The sequence below is a fragment of the Notechis scutatus genome, chromosome 4 (genome assembly GCF_049901735.1).
Source record: "Notechis scutatus isolate UNSWTSFEM ecotype Mainland chromosome 4, rNotScu1.2, whole genome shotgun sequence".
In the NCBI taxonomy this organism is placed as follows: domain Eukaryota; kingdom Metazoa; phylum Chordata; class Lepidosauria; order Squamata; family Elapidae; genus Notechis; species Notechis scutatus.
The window spans coordinates 20,995,394-21,012,601 of record NC_142012.1 but is presented as its reverse complement, the minus strand read 5'-3'; the positions used below and the strand labels follow the sequence as shown (position 1 = coordinate 21,012,601).

General features: G+C 36.1%; 1 protein-coding gene across 5 annotated transcripts in view; it reads left to right on the top strand.

Annotated features, from left to right (window-relative positions):
• Window positions 1-17,208, top strand: part of EMCN (endomucin) — a 50,388-nt gene that overhangs the window by 27,271 nt on the left and 5,909 nt on the right. For 4 of the 5 annotated variants that reach the window (XM_026672697.2, XM_026672695.2, XM_026672694.2 and 1 more), the window contains exons 5-11: window positions 3,791-3,868; window positions 5,971-6,045; window positions 7,486-7,563; window positions 9,748-9,798; window positions 12,540-12,635; window positions 13,821-13,845; window positions 16,928-16,989. In XM_026672697.2, coding sequence (XP_026528482.1) covers window positions 3,791-3,868; window positions 5,971-6,045; window positions 7,486-7,563; window positions 9,748-9,798; window positions 12,540-12,635; window positions 13,821-13,845; window positions 16,928-16,989 — 465 coding nt within the window. The remainder of the gene's footprint in view (window positions 1-3,790; window positions 3,869-5,970; window positions 6,046-7,485; window positions 7,564-9,747; window positions 9,799-12,539; window positions 12,636-13,820; window positions 13,846-16,927; window positions 16,990-17,208) is intronic. The other variant, XM_087962903.1, reaches the window with a different exon arrangement.

Genomic DNA, 17,208 nt, shown 5'->3' with positions numbered 1-17,208 from the left:
AGAGAGTTGGTCCTAGAACACTGCCTTGGGGGACACCACTATTGACAGGTACAGAATTTGATAGGACGCTCCCAATTTTGACCATTTGTTGTCTGTTTGCCAGGAATGCTTCTATCCAGTTATTCAGTTGTCCAGAGATACCATAGGATTTTATTTTTAGGAGTAGTTTGTCGTGTACCACTGAATCAAAGTCTTTACAGAAGTCTATGTAGATTGCGTCTATTGCTTTGCCCTGGTCGAGTTGTGTCGTCCATATGTTTTTGCAGTGTAAGAGTTGCAGATTACAGGATAGTTTTTTTCTGAAACCAAATTGTTTATTGGAGAGTAGGTTGTTTGTCTCTAAGTGGAGGATGATGGATTGGTTAATAATTGATTCCATGACTTTACAGGTGACGCAGCATAAGGAGATTGGTCTGTAATTTTCAACTAGGCTTGGGTCTCCTTTTGAAGATGGGGATGACTGTGGCTTGTGACCATAGGTTAGGCAAGGAGCTGGTCCTGAAAGATTTTTCAAAGATTATGCTTAGAGGTTTGGCTATGGCAGTGGATAGCTTTTTTAAGAAGTAGGCACATATTCCATCACGTCCAATAGATAGAGATGGTTTTAGATTGCATAGTGCTTTTTCAACATTGTCTTCTGTAAAATCGATATGTATTAGATCATTGTTGTTATCTGTGGTACGGCTAGGAAATACTGGGCATGATCCATTGCTGTTTACAAATACTGAGCTGAAGAATGTGTTAAAGATGTTGGCTTTAGTGGTGTCGTCGTTGCAGTCTTTACCATCAGGTCCTATCAAGGGTGGGATGGACCTTGAGTCTTTTAGTTTGTTGTTTACAAAATTGTAAAAAGCACGGGTGGAATTGGTGCTTAGAAGGTTTTCCTCTTGTTTAATGTGATAATTGATGCATTCGGTCTTTATCTGGTGGCATAAATTTTTGTATCGGCTTTTGAAATTGGCAACGTGACCAGATTTGTTTTTCCGCCAGAGTGATCTCTTTTTGGATTGAAGTTTCCTTATTGTTATGGGTTTCCTTATTGTTCTGCTTTTTTGTTTTGTTTTGGGAGTTGTTGTTGGTACATATAGTTTGATGACTCTTTTGACTTCAAGTAAAAATATGTTGTAATGGTCTTCAACAGTATTGCATCCAGTGAATAGAGATTGCCAATCAAGGGATGAGAGATCGTTGTCTATAAGATCATAGTTGCCTTTTTTGAAGTTACAGTTGGGGATATGTGTGGATGTGTGTGTGTGTGTGTGTGTGTGTGTGTGCAGATGAGATAGCAGTCATAAACTGCTAGCAGCAATTGCTTGGGCATATATAATGCCAACATTATCAAAAAAATAAATGATTTGGTGCTAGAAGTATCAAAGAACTGTCCTCATTATGCTGGATGGGGAAGAGAGAGAAAGATTTCCAGGAGCATTTATCCTTTTCTTAAATTGAGTTACAGGCAGCACCCTGTTTGTTTTTCCCCTTGGGATTCCTTGGGAGCCTCTGACAAGAATCTCATCTGATGGCACAAGATAATACAGTTTTATATTCATATAAAGATGGATGTGTCTGTTTTGTTTTCCACATTTTCATTTTCAAGTACAATTTTTCTACTTTGGTCCATAAGGTGAGATCACATCCAACAATAATTGCTTTTGTTTGGTTTGTTTTTTAACTCTCTGAGAAACCTTTGTAGACTTCTCTTACATATCAAACCTTTATATGGAATCTACTAAACAATGGGAAGCTATTTTCTTAATGGATAATTTATATTATTTTCTTTCTCAGGTGCACACTGTTCCATGCATTTGTCCCAATGTTTGTAGCATTGTTTAAGTTGGGGTGTTTATTTAGTTGTAATTGTAAAGAATAATAAAGTTACAATTCATGTATTACTTTGTGAAGTAAGAATTAGGTTGCTTTTTTTAAAAAAATAGATCAGATTATTTTTCTTCCATATTTCACTGTAACTGACAGGATAGAAATGAAATACCATATTTATTAGCTATGATTGTTTTTGTACCACACTTTATGATATCATATTTCAGCATTTAACATAAAACAAAGTTAAAAACAAGAAAATACCAGGTATTATTTTAAAACTGCCAAAACCTGCACAATCAAAGCTCTGTTCACTTAATACATCCATTAAATGAAGAGGCTTGTGCTGTAAATTAAGAAAATCCACGATATATATGTCTAAGTGCCTTTTTAAAAAATGTGTGCTATCTTTTACTTAAATTTTAGAAAAGTTAGTCATGTGTTTTTCTAAAGAAAGACATTTCATTATGGCTTTGAGGATGAAAAATAGTTTACTGAGAAACATTTCTATCTTGTAGTTCATCCCTTTCATTTAATTCTTATTTTCTTTATATCTATAATTTTCAAACTTTCTGGTGCTCAGGGTCATTTCAAGGATCTCAAAAATATTAACTCAACCGATTCATAAAATGACAGAAAGTTCAAGTGAGCACAGAGCAATTACAGCTGAAAAATCATTAGCATCATCTTTTTCACAGTGAGAAAAAAGCTTCACCTTTTTGTCATACAGAAAAAACCTTTTGTATTCCCTTGTTAATCTACTACATTTTCTATTTTCTTCCTACAAGCCTTTTCGCAAAATCCAAAAGGAATGATGAGGTTTTGGAAGACACCTAATATTATGAGAGAAGTCCATCAGTCCTTTAGACTGAGTTAGCTTAAGTTGTATTTTCCTTTTTTTAAAAAAAAAAAAAAAACTCCTGTTATAAAAAAAACCAGGATAACAGTAATAGGGAAACTATGTTTGCAATTATTTCCTTTGAGTGCTATTTAGTCTTCTTAAAGTGATTCATTATGCATTCTTGCTTACAAGTGCAAAAGGATAATCCCTAGGAAATTCCTGATTCTAATGAAAGCAAACAATTTTGCATTTATGAATATGATACAGCAATACTAGCTAATTCCTTTTTGCAATATAGTACTTCTGAAACAGAAAAAGATAATAATACCATGATTCCTGATTTCTGCAGTGTTAGAGAAATTGGGACCTATTACATGGCCATTGACAGAGTAATTGACATAGGTTTGAAAGCTCTGACCTCAAAACATTTTGATGGGCAACTAAATCCACATTTTTATTAAAGTAAACCAGTATGATGATATTCACATGATTGGTTTGGACATGTTTTCAAATATCCCTGGTAAGTATTTACCCTGATGTGCCATAAGTAGACAACTGCTAAAAAGCAGGACAGCCAAATGCCTAGCTCTCTTCTTTTTGCAATATTAAAAAAGAGAGTTAAATACAGGGTTAATGATCTATTCTTTATTTATTCAACTTAATCTAAAATAAGTCCAGGCTGTTTGGAGTTAAAATTCTCATTCTAATGCTGTTGGGAGTCAATGGATGCATTCAACAAGCTAATTCCCTCCTTAGTCTACTTAAACATGCTGTGCATACACTACTTATGTGTTGGAGCCTGAAATATTTATTTTGGAGAGCCAAAATGAGGTCTCTAGTGGATTTTGCTAGGAGGTATTCTGGGCTAACAATAAAGATATGGTCTTATATGGATGGCACTCTGCTTAAATCAACCTCAGTTTTAAGATGTTGCTTGCCTTACAATGCTATTTGCCTAGAACACGGCTGTCAAACTTTTGGCGTCATGTTGTCATCATGTGATGTATTGTGACTTTTTCCCTCTTCGCTAAAACGGATGGGCATGACCAACAGTTGACACATCTTGCCTGCGGACCACGAGTTTAATACCCCTGGTCTAGAACATCCACTCATTGGCCTTCTTCATTACAGACCAAAGATCTCAGACTCCTCACATCCGGGCAAATGAAACAGACAGATTAGAAAAAGTCACTGAAGGCAGACCTAAAAGTAAGTGAAGACTGATTTACATATCAATACATCTTTTTTTAAAAAACAAACAAACCTGCAATATCATCTATATTAATATCCAGCTATTTAGTGGTTATCCCGATTTTTACAGTCCAGTCTTACAGCATTAAATCCAACACATGTAATATTTCTAGTTGCAGAAAGATGCTGTGGAGATGTCTTTTCCATACAAGAAATCATCCTTGCTCCAGAAATTTTAAAAAATCACAAAACAAATGCATTCTATGAAGAATGATTTAACAGCATTTCTTTTCATTCGATTTATAATAGTTATTGCCTTGTTATATTTACAAAGAAAGCTCCATAGCTCTGATATAAGACCACTGTCCTTCCCTTTACTGGGAAGATCATCTTGATGGGATAATTTATACATAAATAATCCACAAAATTTTACTTCATTGGGAAGATATACCGCAAGATGAAGAAATAGTCAAGAAGATATTAGATTGTGCAGAAATGGATAGACTGACATTGAAAATTAAATAGAAAGAGGATGTAGAATATTATCAAACATAGAAATTATTTTACCAATGGTTGGGGGAAAGGGGTGGAGATTAAGAATGTAATCTTTATTGCTAAGCAAATTAAATACCCAGACAACATGATGTTTTTTAAGCACTAAGAAATGCATTTAATAGAAAATCAATAAAATAAAATAAAAATGTTACTTCACTAGAGGAGACAATAAGCAAAATCTAAAGTTTAACGTGTATGTTTATTTACAAACACATTCATCTATTTTTACGAATTATTTTTTAAAAAATCAAAAAACTAAAAACAAATTCTAAAATTATAGTAGCAGCTAAGCAGAAAATATGAGGGTGATATTGCAGGCATGCTAACTGGTCCTTGGTTCAACTAATCTAAGGGGAAGCTTTTCCAAATAAAAAGGGAAAAATGTCCAGAAATTATTTATATTGCTGTAACTCATCTCAAGATAGATACATTGATTATGGGATTGCATAATGCTTTTAGATAGTTTTAATTTCTCTTAAAATATTCTAACAGTCTTCATTCATGAAGACATTCTGAAAACACATCACTGCATTATCTGTTTCAGTAAAAATGTTAAAAGGTCATTGTGATACCTACTAAAACCTTAAGCTGGGGAACTTATATATTTTGAACTTCATTTCCCATAGTTGTTAGCCAACATCAATGACAATCAATGTTCAACATTCTGAAGAATATCAATTCAAAGAAAGCAGCCTTAAATATTTCACAGGCACTTGGCCCCTTTGGGAGCATAGCAACTAATATTCAGATTCTGGCCAAAGTGAATTTTATAGTAATTCAAGGTAGTAAGACAATTTAAAAGGTTGGGACCATACCTGAATACCCATCCTGTATTTCCTTTCACAGTGAGAAAATGTTATTTGAAGCACAAAAAGGGATAAGGAAGAATAGAATAGAATAGAATAGAATAGAATAGAATAGAATAGAATAGAATAGAATAGAATAGAATAGAATAGAATAGAATAGAATAGAATACTTTATTGGCCAAGTGTGATTGGACACACAAGGAATTTGTCTTGGTGTAAATACTTTCAGTATACATAAAGAAAAGGTACATTCGTTAAGAATCAAGAATCATAACGTACAACACTTAATGATAGTCATAGGGTACAAAACGAGAACAATTAAAGGTGTGAGATCAGAAAAGTCAGTATATCTAAGCCTAATTTAGCATTCACTATACTTCTCTGTACATTTTTATTTTGCAAAGCATCTTTGCTATCACCAAGTCCATATTGATTTTATTCATTTTTATTTATTAAATTTACATGCTGAATCACCTTATAAGGCAACTCTTTATACTGCTTCGTATGCTGCCATTATCATTATTATTTCTCAATTGTTTTCTTTTGTTCTGTTTTAGGATCTCATTAACTCAACCCAATCATAGCTTTCTATTTTCTCCTCCCTCTCAATCTGTTTATTCTTCCTTCATTTATTTGTTTTGCTGGGACCCAAGGATGTTGAGAAAAGAGCTTTGATTTCCATATTTGCAAACTGATTAATCCTTTGACAAATATGTTTTGAGAGCAGCAGATAACACACTGTCATTTATCTTATCAAAGTAACAGCAGGCACAACCACATCAACACCAAAGATTCCTGTGACTTCAGCATTCAACTTGGGTCCAGCAATTTTAGGTGAGACTCTTTTTTTTCTTAATCTCAATCACATCTCAAAAACAGACCTATTAAACAATTATATGACTACCGCATTTACCTCTTCTGTTTTAGCTTATTACAGTTTCAACTACTTTCAATTGACTTGGGCACAGGTATTCTCATTGTTTTTCTTACTGTAGTCGATCAAAAGGAAAACCAGGATGGCTGCGGGAATTCTTCACAGAAAAATCATATTACTGTTATTGCGTTCTGCCTCCTGAAGGAGCTGAAAATAGTGCACATAAAAATGTAGGGAAAGCTAGCAGAAGGCTTTGTTATAGCAGCAATACTTGTGGGAAATAATGGGAGCTGTGGTCAAATATAACTGAAAGTACCAGGCTGGGGAAAACTTTATTAAAGTGGGTGTCAATATTTTTCAGAGAATAGTTGCCATCTTATGTGGTAGCCTAGCTGCCCCCACTCCTTTTTATTTTAAAAGTAAAGATTATCTTTCAGTAAGGCAAGGCCTGGAAGTTTCAGAGAAGTTCTCTTGAGGGATCAACTCCATCCTCTCGGTACATGGCTCTTAATTCAAAAATGGGTAACCTTTCTTCTACTGAGAGCCCTTTGAAATCACAATTTGATGGGGCAGACCTAAAAGGGGGGTTCTGCTCTCCATTCTCTTTACTTTTTTCTAACTTTAGTATATATCTTTTTTTTCCATTCTCTTTTTCTCTTTCTCTTGGTTTATCCATCCTGTATAAAAAAAATTGGGTGAACAGTTTGCTTTTGACAGAGCTCTATATTGATTGATTGTGAAAGGTATTTGAAAATAGATGGTTCTATTGATTGCATTAATACAGAGTAGAGAGCAAAATTGCTGATCTGAATGTTCTTCATAAGAAAACTACTAACAGCTGAAGGGCTAACATTTTTGAAAGAAGGCTTATGCTGAAGACATTGTTAGCCATCTACAACCTTAAGCCTATGGACGATCTATAATTAATTTTATCTAACAGTTCCAAGACTTTTTGTAATGACTCACCGCAGTCTCCTGAATATCTAAAGTAATTGCCACAAGATGGCTCTAAACTGCTGAGTTTTATGGTAGTGATAGCATCTATTAATGTCATAGAGTGTGTACCTGGAAATTGTAAAATACACTTTAAAATGTGAGAACATGGATGCAGTGAAGATAATCAATCATGAAGTTAATCGATTAATGCAGTAATTAATCAAGCCTTAATTGTTTCATAGGAACTTCCCAGTTTCTGCTTTTTGCAAGTATGATAAAATTTGTTATGTTGGTTAGTTTTAAAATAGGATTATCCTGCCATTCTACACCACACTGGCTTCATGTAAGGGACATGATAATGTATGGATGGGCACTCTGCTGAATTCTTCCATTCGAAAGAAACACAAAGTTACATTTGCTTTTACTTGTGATTGACACACATTCATTGGGCTTCTTCATTACAGTTCAGAGTTCTCAGAGCCCTGATAACCAGACAAATACAACAGTCAGACTAGAAAAAGAATCTGAAGATGGACCTAAAAGTAAGTAAAGAAAAACTTATATATCAATATCTATCTCTGCCGTGTTTTCTTACAGGCATTCCCCAAGGCCATCATAAAGTTACCATATCTGGTTTTCAAAAGTATGAATGACCACTAGATATAGAGAAAATTTTAAGTAGGATTTTTTTTTTTTTGCAGCCCAGATATGATAACCATAGCATTCCAGATTCAGTCTGATGGGTCTGGACATGTCCATTGTACTATCACTTTTCTTTTTTAAAATAAAAATAATCTATTAAAAATAAAGTTGTGTGAGTTATGTTGACAGACACGCTGATGCTCATGTGCTTCATTAGAAACACAAGTAAAATAGCATTTTTGTGAATAGGTTGCTGATAAGGGTGCTTTCCTTTCCTCTAGAGCAGGGGTGTCAAACTCGCGGTGTTGTGGTGGTGTCATGTGATGTTTCAGGACTTTTTTCTCCTTCACTAAACTGGGTGTGGGCGTGGCCAGTGCATGATAAATCCAGCCCACGGGCCACAAGTTTGACAGCCTTGCTCTAGAGCATCATTCATTTGATTGTTATCCAGAAAGAAAGGAGTAGGGAACAACAATTGATAGCCAATCATGGTTTATCTGGTCAAAGAAAATAAGATAGAGAAGTCATAGTTTAAGATTTTTTTCCATACTACTATCTATTAAGCTATTAAAGTAAAAGTAAAGGTTCCCCTTGCACATATGTGCTAGTTGTTTCTGGCTCTAGGAGGCGGTGCTCATCCCCGTTACAAAGCTGAAGAGCCGAAGACGTCTCCATGGTCATGTGGCTGGCATGACTAAATGCCAAAGGTGCACAGAATGCTGTTACCTTCCCACCAAAGTGGTCCCTATTTTTCTACTTGCATTTTTACATGCTTTCAAACTGCTAGGTTGGCAGAAGCTGGGACAAGTAATGAGAGCTCACTCCATTACGTGGCACTAGGGATTTGAACCACTGAACTGCCAACCTTTCTGATCAACAAGCTCAGCATCTACCTTATTAAGCCACCATGTACCTTATTAAGCTATTAGCTTCTTGTAAAAATGAAGCAATTTGAAAGCAACTACAACACACAAAAAATCTCTCTTTTGTATGTATAACGTCAACATGTATAATATCCCAAATCACTGATTTTGGACAATATTACTGTCTTCATTTTTCAGATATGAGTGTGGAATGCTTCCCAAATCCATATTAAAGTAGCTATCCTTTTAATGATTAAGGGCCTGGAGGCAAAAACATATGAAGAACGGTTGCAGGAATTGGGTATGGTCAAACTAGAGAAAAGAAGGACTAAGGGTGACATGATAGCAGTATTCCAGTATTTGAGGGGCTGCCACAAAGAAGAGAGGGTCAACTTATTTTCCAAAGCACCAGAAGGCAAGGCAAGAAACAATGGGTGGAAACTAATCAGAGAGAGAAGCCACCTGGACTTAAGGAGAAACTTCCTAATAGTGAAAACAATTAACTAGTAGAACAGCTTGCCTTCAGAGCAGCAGTGGGAACCTTCCTGTTCCACTACTGCTTTGGTGATCACACACGTGCACCTAATGCACACATGCAGCTTTCCCCACACCAGCTTAGACCTGCAGCGCCAATCAGCTGAGAGGATAAAGAAAACTACAGGGGCGGATGGGAGGGTCGATCCTGCACTTTTCTCTTCTTTCTCCTCTCAGCTGATCATGGGAGGCTTTTTTTACTACCAGTTTGAGTGAACCGGGGTGAACCGATAGCATACGACCACTGCTTCAGGCTTCATCATAGGAAGTTTTTAACAAAAGACTGGACAGCCAGATCCAGTCTGGGTTCTCTTGCTTGAGTAGGGAGTTGGACTACAAGACCTCCAAAGTTCCTTCCAGCTCTATTCCGATTGATTGATCATTCTGCAATTTTCACATTCCAGTGGATGTATGGCTGAAACATTAAGGCTTCTGTGGCAAATTCATAATATCTTCTGCTCTATTATTAAATTGTGCACACAGACCCTAGCAAGAGGGAGAGCTGCAAAATTATTTCCGTATGGTTCAGAAAGGGAACGTGAAGTGTATAGTAAGGAAACATTAAGAAAGCCAAGAAAGCTACCATTAATTCAACTGCTAGTTGATCACTGAAAGCAAAACAAGAAACAAAAAACCCTACAGGGCCAATATACATGACTATATGTCTTTCAATTTTCTTTCTCCTAGACAATTCAGGATTAACTAATCAGGAAAAACAAGATGATGCTTCTTACATTGGTAAGTAAATATGATCCATGGTCTCTCAAGTTTTAGCAAACAAATATTTTACAAAAATTGTTGCTTGAAATGAAATTGTTGCACTTGCTGGACAGTGAACCTTGCAGCAAATGTGTACCTGCCCACTTCCCTGGCTAACTACCAGTGAGTATCTTTAGACTCTCCAAAAGAGAAATAGAATGAAATTAACATAAAATTAACAATTTTCACTTCTGAACTTTTGCCTTTAGAATACATCAGATAAAGGACAAGTTGGATCATGCCAACCTTTGCAGAGAGCAAGCATTAGAATATGTTTGCCCAAGAGCTATAAAGTTATCATTCAGGGTAAAAGCATCTGCTTGAAATTTTATTGAAAAGGTATCTCATGCAATGCAATAAACACAACACAATTTTTAAAAAATCTATAAAAGAAAATAGACAGCTATGTGATTGTGTTTGATATTCACTTTGGTACCATCAGACTGAAATTTTTAATCAACATATTGCAATGCACTGTGGGGAGGAAACCCACTGAGCTTGATGAGGGCGGAGTTGCTACATCCCAACAACTCTCTGCCTAACTAGCTTGCTTTGATTGATGAAGATGCTTGGATGAGCAGTGATACATCTCAAATTAATAAGAAAAATAAGCCCAGTTGCCATGACACAACCTTATCTGGATGATTGAGTATTTTCATCTTCTTACTTCAGTAGCATCAGACCCTCATTAAAACATCTACTCAATTAGCCCATCTGGTCCAGCAATTTGTTCCCACAGTGGCCAACTAACTGCCCAGGGAAGACTGCTACTTTCCTAGCAGATGACCTTTGAGATAGTCACACTGCCATCGAGTCTAATAGCCATTGATCCCCATGACTTCCATTAACTGGTCCACCCTTTGGGGACTCTGCTTCCAGTATTGTGGGAAGATTGAAATAGCTCCCCTTTGTCCCTTTTATCCCCACTACATATATCACAATTTTTATCCGAAGGAAGCTGCTTGAAACCTTTCATCATCGTAGTTGCTCTCTACGAACCTTCTCTAACTCTACAATGTCCTTTTTGAAGAGCAGCAACCAGAATAAAGAAAACTGACTTGAAAAGCATGAATTACCATAATTCTCTTCTTTAAAAGGAAAACGTAGAGGAAACAAAAAAAAACAACAACCTCCAAGTTCTTCCATAATAATTAAAAAGCTCAAATAGGAATTACAGGTTTTCACTTTGCAGCAATTTTTCTTAAGCTAGAATATCACCTGAAAAATATAGACTAAAATAAGACTAAAAAATAAGACTAAAACAGCATATGAAAAGGAGTTCTTACTTGATATAAAATGTACATACACTGAATCGCATGGGTAAACATATATAAATTCATCTTATAATTTAAAAACAGGTAGTATATAACAGCATAATGAAGGGTATGACATCTTGGATAGACAAATTCTATGTAAAAGAAGATGTAAAGACTTTGACAATAAAGAGCAAAGTTAGAGAGATGGGAAAGGTTTCAAGGAAAACAAGGTCAACAGCTCTATGGTCCTAATAGCTTGGTACCCCAAAGCATATCAGCTGCTAGAAAGTAATGGGGCACTTAAAATCCATACAGGTAGTCCTCAACTTACAACAATTCATTTACTGACCGTTCAAAGTTACAACAACCCTAAAAATGTGACTTATGACCGTTTTTCACAGTTTTGACCTTTGTATTTGACCCATGATCATGGGATCAGAATTCAGAGGCTTGGCAACTGGTTCATATTTATGACCATTGTTGCGTCCCGAGGTTGTGTGATCACCTTCTCACAAGCAAAGTGAATGGGAAGGCCAGATTCACTTAACAACCAGGTTACTAATTTATCAACTACAGTGATTCACTTAACAACTGTGGCAAGAAAGGTTGTAAAATGGGGCCAAACTCACTTAACAAATTTCTCATTTAACAACAAAAATTTGGGGGCTCAATTGTGGTTGTAAGTCGAAGAATACCTGTATTCAACAATGGGGAGAGGGAGAGGGAGAGAGAGTGGGGAGGAAGGGAGAGGGAGAAACCATGTATAGCGGGGTGTCAAACTCATGTTCTCATGGCATTATCACGTGACATAGTGCAACTTTTTCCCCCTTTGCTAAACCAGGCATGGGCGTGACCAGCATGAAGCATTTGGCCCACAGGCCGTGAGTTTGACAACCTTGGTGTACAGTATCCACTCTCTTAAACATATTTGCAGAAACTAGTATTATGCTGACGAAGCGATATACACTCCCATTTGTAATTTGTTCTTCTGATTCATACAGATGGGGGGAAACTACCTTGATCTTAAATTCTGGGTCAAGATAGTGCTATTTACTGCAGAGACTTTTGAGTGGGAGGGGAAAACAGATCCCCCCCCTTTCATTAAGGCTCTTTGCCTGCCACCTAGTGGTTATGCTGAAATATAAGAAAGGAAAGCCTAACAAATTGATTTTTTAAGTCAGTGCTGACTCCTGGAGACTGCATGGACAAGTCCATCCAGTTTCCTTATCAAGATTTCAGAAGTGGTTTGCATTGCTTCCTTCCTAGGGCTGAGAGAAAATGACTAACTCAAAGTCATCCATCTGGCTTTGTCCTTATGGTAGTAACAGAACAAAGTTTTTCAAGAATTCTCAAAGAAGGTATCAAAGGTGGTTGGGAAAGATTGTCATATTTTATACATATATTCTTAAGATGTGCAGGTGTCATAAAGTGTATGAAATAAATAAATACTTTTGTTACATACAGGTATAATTTTGCCAGTTGTCATTGCCCTAATAGTAATAAGTGTCATCGTATTCCTTTTAATGGCTTTGTACCGAATGTGCTTGAAGACAACGCCAGGTGTGTATGTATTCTGTAAAAATTAAAATGCATATGACATAATGAAACATACAGACATAGGATGAGGGTATCTGGCTTTGCATTGTGTTGAGAAAGTATTTTAGATGTCAACTGAAAACAAATCCACAAGTTTTAGTGGCTGCTTTTAAAAAAAATAGTTTTCTGATTTTGTGAAATATAATTCTTTCTACTTGGTTCTATTTTGGTGGGATCCCATTACAAGTAGGCAGGCAGTTCTGCATATGGGCCAAAGACAAATTCCTTGTGTGCCCAATCACACTTGGCCAATAAAGAATTCTATTCTATATTCTGCTTTTAAGATACAATTCATTCATGGAACAGATTCAGAGATGGTAAGAAGAATGATCAAGGAAACATAAACTTAAAACTATAGGTGCTAACAATATTTAGCCATAAGAAAGAAGATCTCTTTAAATATTTGAGAGATTATCATGTGGAAGATAAAAACTGTTCTTAATTGTTGCAGAATATAAGACATAGGACAATGGGTTCCATGACATGCTGGATAACCTTCTGTTGGGGATCCTTTATTCTGCATAGAGGAGGAAGTTGGATTTAATGATGTGAAAGGCCCTTTCCTGTCTATTAGTCTGAAGTTTTATTTGCTAGAAACCTAACCTGATTTCTCTTAAAGTGCTTCTGAAAGTGAAAGAAGATCTAGAACCCTAAAGCTAAAGTTCAACCTACAAACTCTTAAGTGGACATCCTCATGGCCCATCCAACCTACTCTTAAGAAATCTGCGAGAAAAACTTTCTTATAAAGATATAGAAATTGAACAGAAGCATCTGTTACTAAATATTGCTATGTGTCTCACATGCTTCACAGATTAGATTTCAGTTGCTGATATCATTTATAAGAACAACTGTTAAAAACAACTGGACCAGAATTAAACAATTGGAATCAGTTCTAAATCTTCTTGGAATAAAATATAACTAGATTCAAATTGCTTTGGAAATTTCATGTATAAAACCTTTGAAAATTATTATTGCTTTTAGACTACAGTCAGTTTTTGTATTTCAAGAGTTTCTTTATAAGAAGGACAAAAATCCCAATACATAAAAGAAATAGTTCTCTGACATATCGTGTTGAATTAGAAATGTAGAAAGATGATGTGACTTATCATGGTGGACTAGAAAGATAATGTGAATTTAAATTCCTTCCAGAGAGGCAAGAGAATGGAACTGAACAGTAAGTTTTTTCCCTTTTCTTCCATCCATTTTGCTCATTTATGTTAAAACACATTAAACATGTTAGGTTACAGTTTCTTTAACAACCCAGTTTTTAAAAGAGTGGTGTTGTTCACCTGACCTTATAGCCGTCTACATTACCCTTTCAACAGTCAAGTCCCATTTCTTCCAGATGAATGTAATTTGGAGAGTGAAAAGGTAGAGCATGGGAATTAAAGTTACATAACTTGCAGGCAGATACTCTGTGGAGTTTCAAGTCAGCTACAATCTCTCTCATGTGTACTTTGATTCTCAGTGTGTGACCAAGCTGCACTCATAGTCACTATTCTACTTGGTGCAGCAATAACATTTCCTTAAAAACTTTAAACTCCCCCACAAACACACAACCTTCAGAAAATGCAACTTTGTGGAAGGTTATCCAAATGTTTTATTCTGTGTGTGTATCTAATACCACACAGGGTTGTTGTGGGAGAAATGGGAAGAGGAAGCTCACTACCTTGAGTTATTTGTAGAAATAATAAAGGTGGGATAAAAATAAATAAGTAAATAAATAAGACAACCACAGTTTTCAGCATACAAAGAACAGGTTATTACTATTATTTGCAGCTAAAGAAGTCACCCAGAGTTGCTTTGAAATGGATGATACATAAATTTAATAAATAAGAAGAGATGAGACAATTCCATCACTCCCTATGTTGGTATTCACCCCCATCTGTGAGAAAATGCTGGAGAATTTGTCTCCACACTTTGCCATTGAAAGAGTTCAGAAAAACTATCACATTTCTCAAGCCACAGATAAATAGATTTTTCAAGGAATCCCTCTCTACAACTTTAGTTATACCAGTAAGCTGCCTAAATTATATTACTGGCTGAGCACTCAGCACAGGTATTATCTGTAGTTACCACCATGCCATTATTTGGACTCTAAAATTTCAGGATGAGAGAAGTTGAGACAAATGTTTTCTTCATTGTCTTAAAAACAGCCTTTCAACCAGGGCATGACTCTTTGGTAATTCGCCAAAGATGTTTAGTGCTTATAAAGTAGTCTGCAGACCATCTGAACTCATGTATTATACCATTTCACCCTGACCTTTAGAAAGCATTTCCATTTCTGTAACAATTTTTATCTTGTCCAGACTCTTTCTTTGTTTGGTTACTGATCCAAAAATTCAAATTTGCACAGACCTAAGGCTACTTGTTTTAATTAAACTGTTGATTTACTAATCCAGGTAGATGTCTTTGAATGTTTCAGCATGGCCTTTACTGTTGACCCACATACCAAACTGACATCTGTAAAAACAATTGTACCATTTTGTAAATCCTCTTCAAGCTCATTCATTTACCTCTGGAAAATCTTCAAGGCAATCTTTTAAAACTATATTCTCCAAATGAGGTAATGAATATATTTGGCTTGGCTTTGCTTTCAACTAGGTTTGGGTTTTACCCCCATTTCCCAGCCCTGTCCAGTTTAGATAATATAGAGCTGCAGTTTTATGTAATTTTGACAAAGAAAGTGTGCAACTATTACCATGTTCTATTGTCATTATTTATATTTGGGAAAATCAGATGCAAGTTGCTAAGGCTTTCCAAAACTCCTCCGGTCAGGTAGCAATCTAATGTTTTTCAAATGAATTCAGTCACATTTCTCTGAATTAAATGGTTCTTCTCAATAAATCTGTGTTGGAACAGATCACTGTTCCTCTCCTACTTCCCATTGGGAGCAAGATATAATCCTCTGTCTTTTTATGCTGGCCATGGAAATAGGAATTTGGTTTTTCTAAAAAATATTCCTGGGATAGAAGCCAGGTTTAGGATTCTTTGCTAGGTGAAGGTAGGAAAGGCTATTTGTTCTTCCAGTCCAGCACAGAAATGTAATCAATTGCCCACAAAGGAAAAAAAAACAAATTTCCTGAAACATTCACTCCAGGAAGGACAAGCAAGGTGACAGAGAGAACAAGACATCCCTGTATTTTCTAGCAGGAAAAAGGAGAAATTGACTTAATACATGTTTGAATGAAAACAAAGCTAATTTCACTTTTTTCAACTAATATGCAGACTCACATTTTCTAATACAATTTCTCATTATTTTGAAAAATACATTGGAAAAAAAGACTCCAATCAAATATACATGGAAACAGTGTACAATCTGACTTACATTGTGAAAATTATTTGTGTTAAAGAAAAATGCATCAAAATACACAAGAACTCCCAAGTTCAGTAAATTGGACATGAACTGAAGTAGAGAAGGACCAAATCGAACATATCTATGAAAATTTGAATCTGAAAGAAGCATTGGTGGAATTGCCCATTCCTATGGCAGCTTACCTGCATTTCTTATTTTACACAGAATGGGGCAACGGGCAATAGTATGAAATTGCAGCCGCTCAGCCGCAGTGGCTTCATTGTTCCTCCCGAATTGCCAAGCCATTTGCACAGCTCAGTATCCATCTGGCTCACTTGGATTCTTTGAATTGGCCGGCAGCTATTAGACATGATAAAGGATGTATAGGCAGTCCTCAGCTTTCTTGCCAAGTACCCAACCAGAATTGGGTACTTGGGATGGGAATCTCCATTGCTAAGTGATGCAGTCATTAAGCAAGTCACACCTGATTTTGTGACCTTTATTCCATGGTCATTAAGTAACTCATGCGAATCTGGCTTTCCCCATTGACTTAGCCTGATGGAAGCTCCCTGATACGTTTGTAAATGGCATAAACGCATGCAGTTGCCAAGTACACAAATTTTGATCACAGGGACACTACAACAGTCATAAGTGCAAGGACTTGTCCTGAGCCACTTTTATGCTATAGTTTTGAATGGTCATTAAATGAATACTCATCAGTTGAGAACGATCTATATTCCATCACCAAAGCTGAAGTAAATCACCCTTGGTAGTTCAGCCTCCTATAAAAGGAATGAGAGTAAACAAAATGTAAGGATAAGAAGCAAAGCCAGGCAGGAAAAGCTCCATCTAGCCAACAGTCTATCAGTTCTTCTGTCCTGTATCATCCTATATCCACTTCCCTATCATGTATCCTTTGCCTTCATGAGACATTTGTCAATCATACAACACCTCCCAACAGAGCCCCATCGGATAAAGAGAATGTGAAACTCATTTCTGTTAAGACAACTTCTTCAGACTCAGGTAAGTCATGCTTATTTATTACTGGTCAGATTGAGAAGTAAGATGAAGCTTTTAAGCATTCAGTCAGAGTTAAACAGATTATTAAGCCTGTATTTAGAAGAAAGGCTACGCCTGCTTGAAAAAGATTGAACCTTGTGTGAGACTAGCATATGTCTGTTATTCATTAAATCAGCCCAATTAGTTTGGGGCTTTTTCCAAAGTGTGGAATAAAGGATGCCA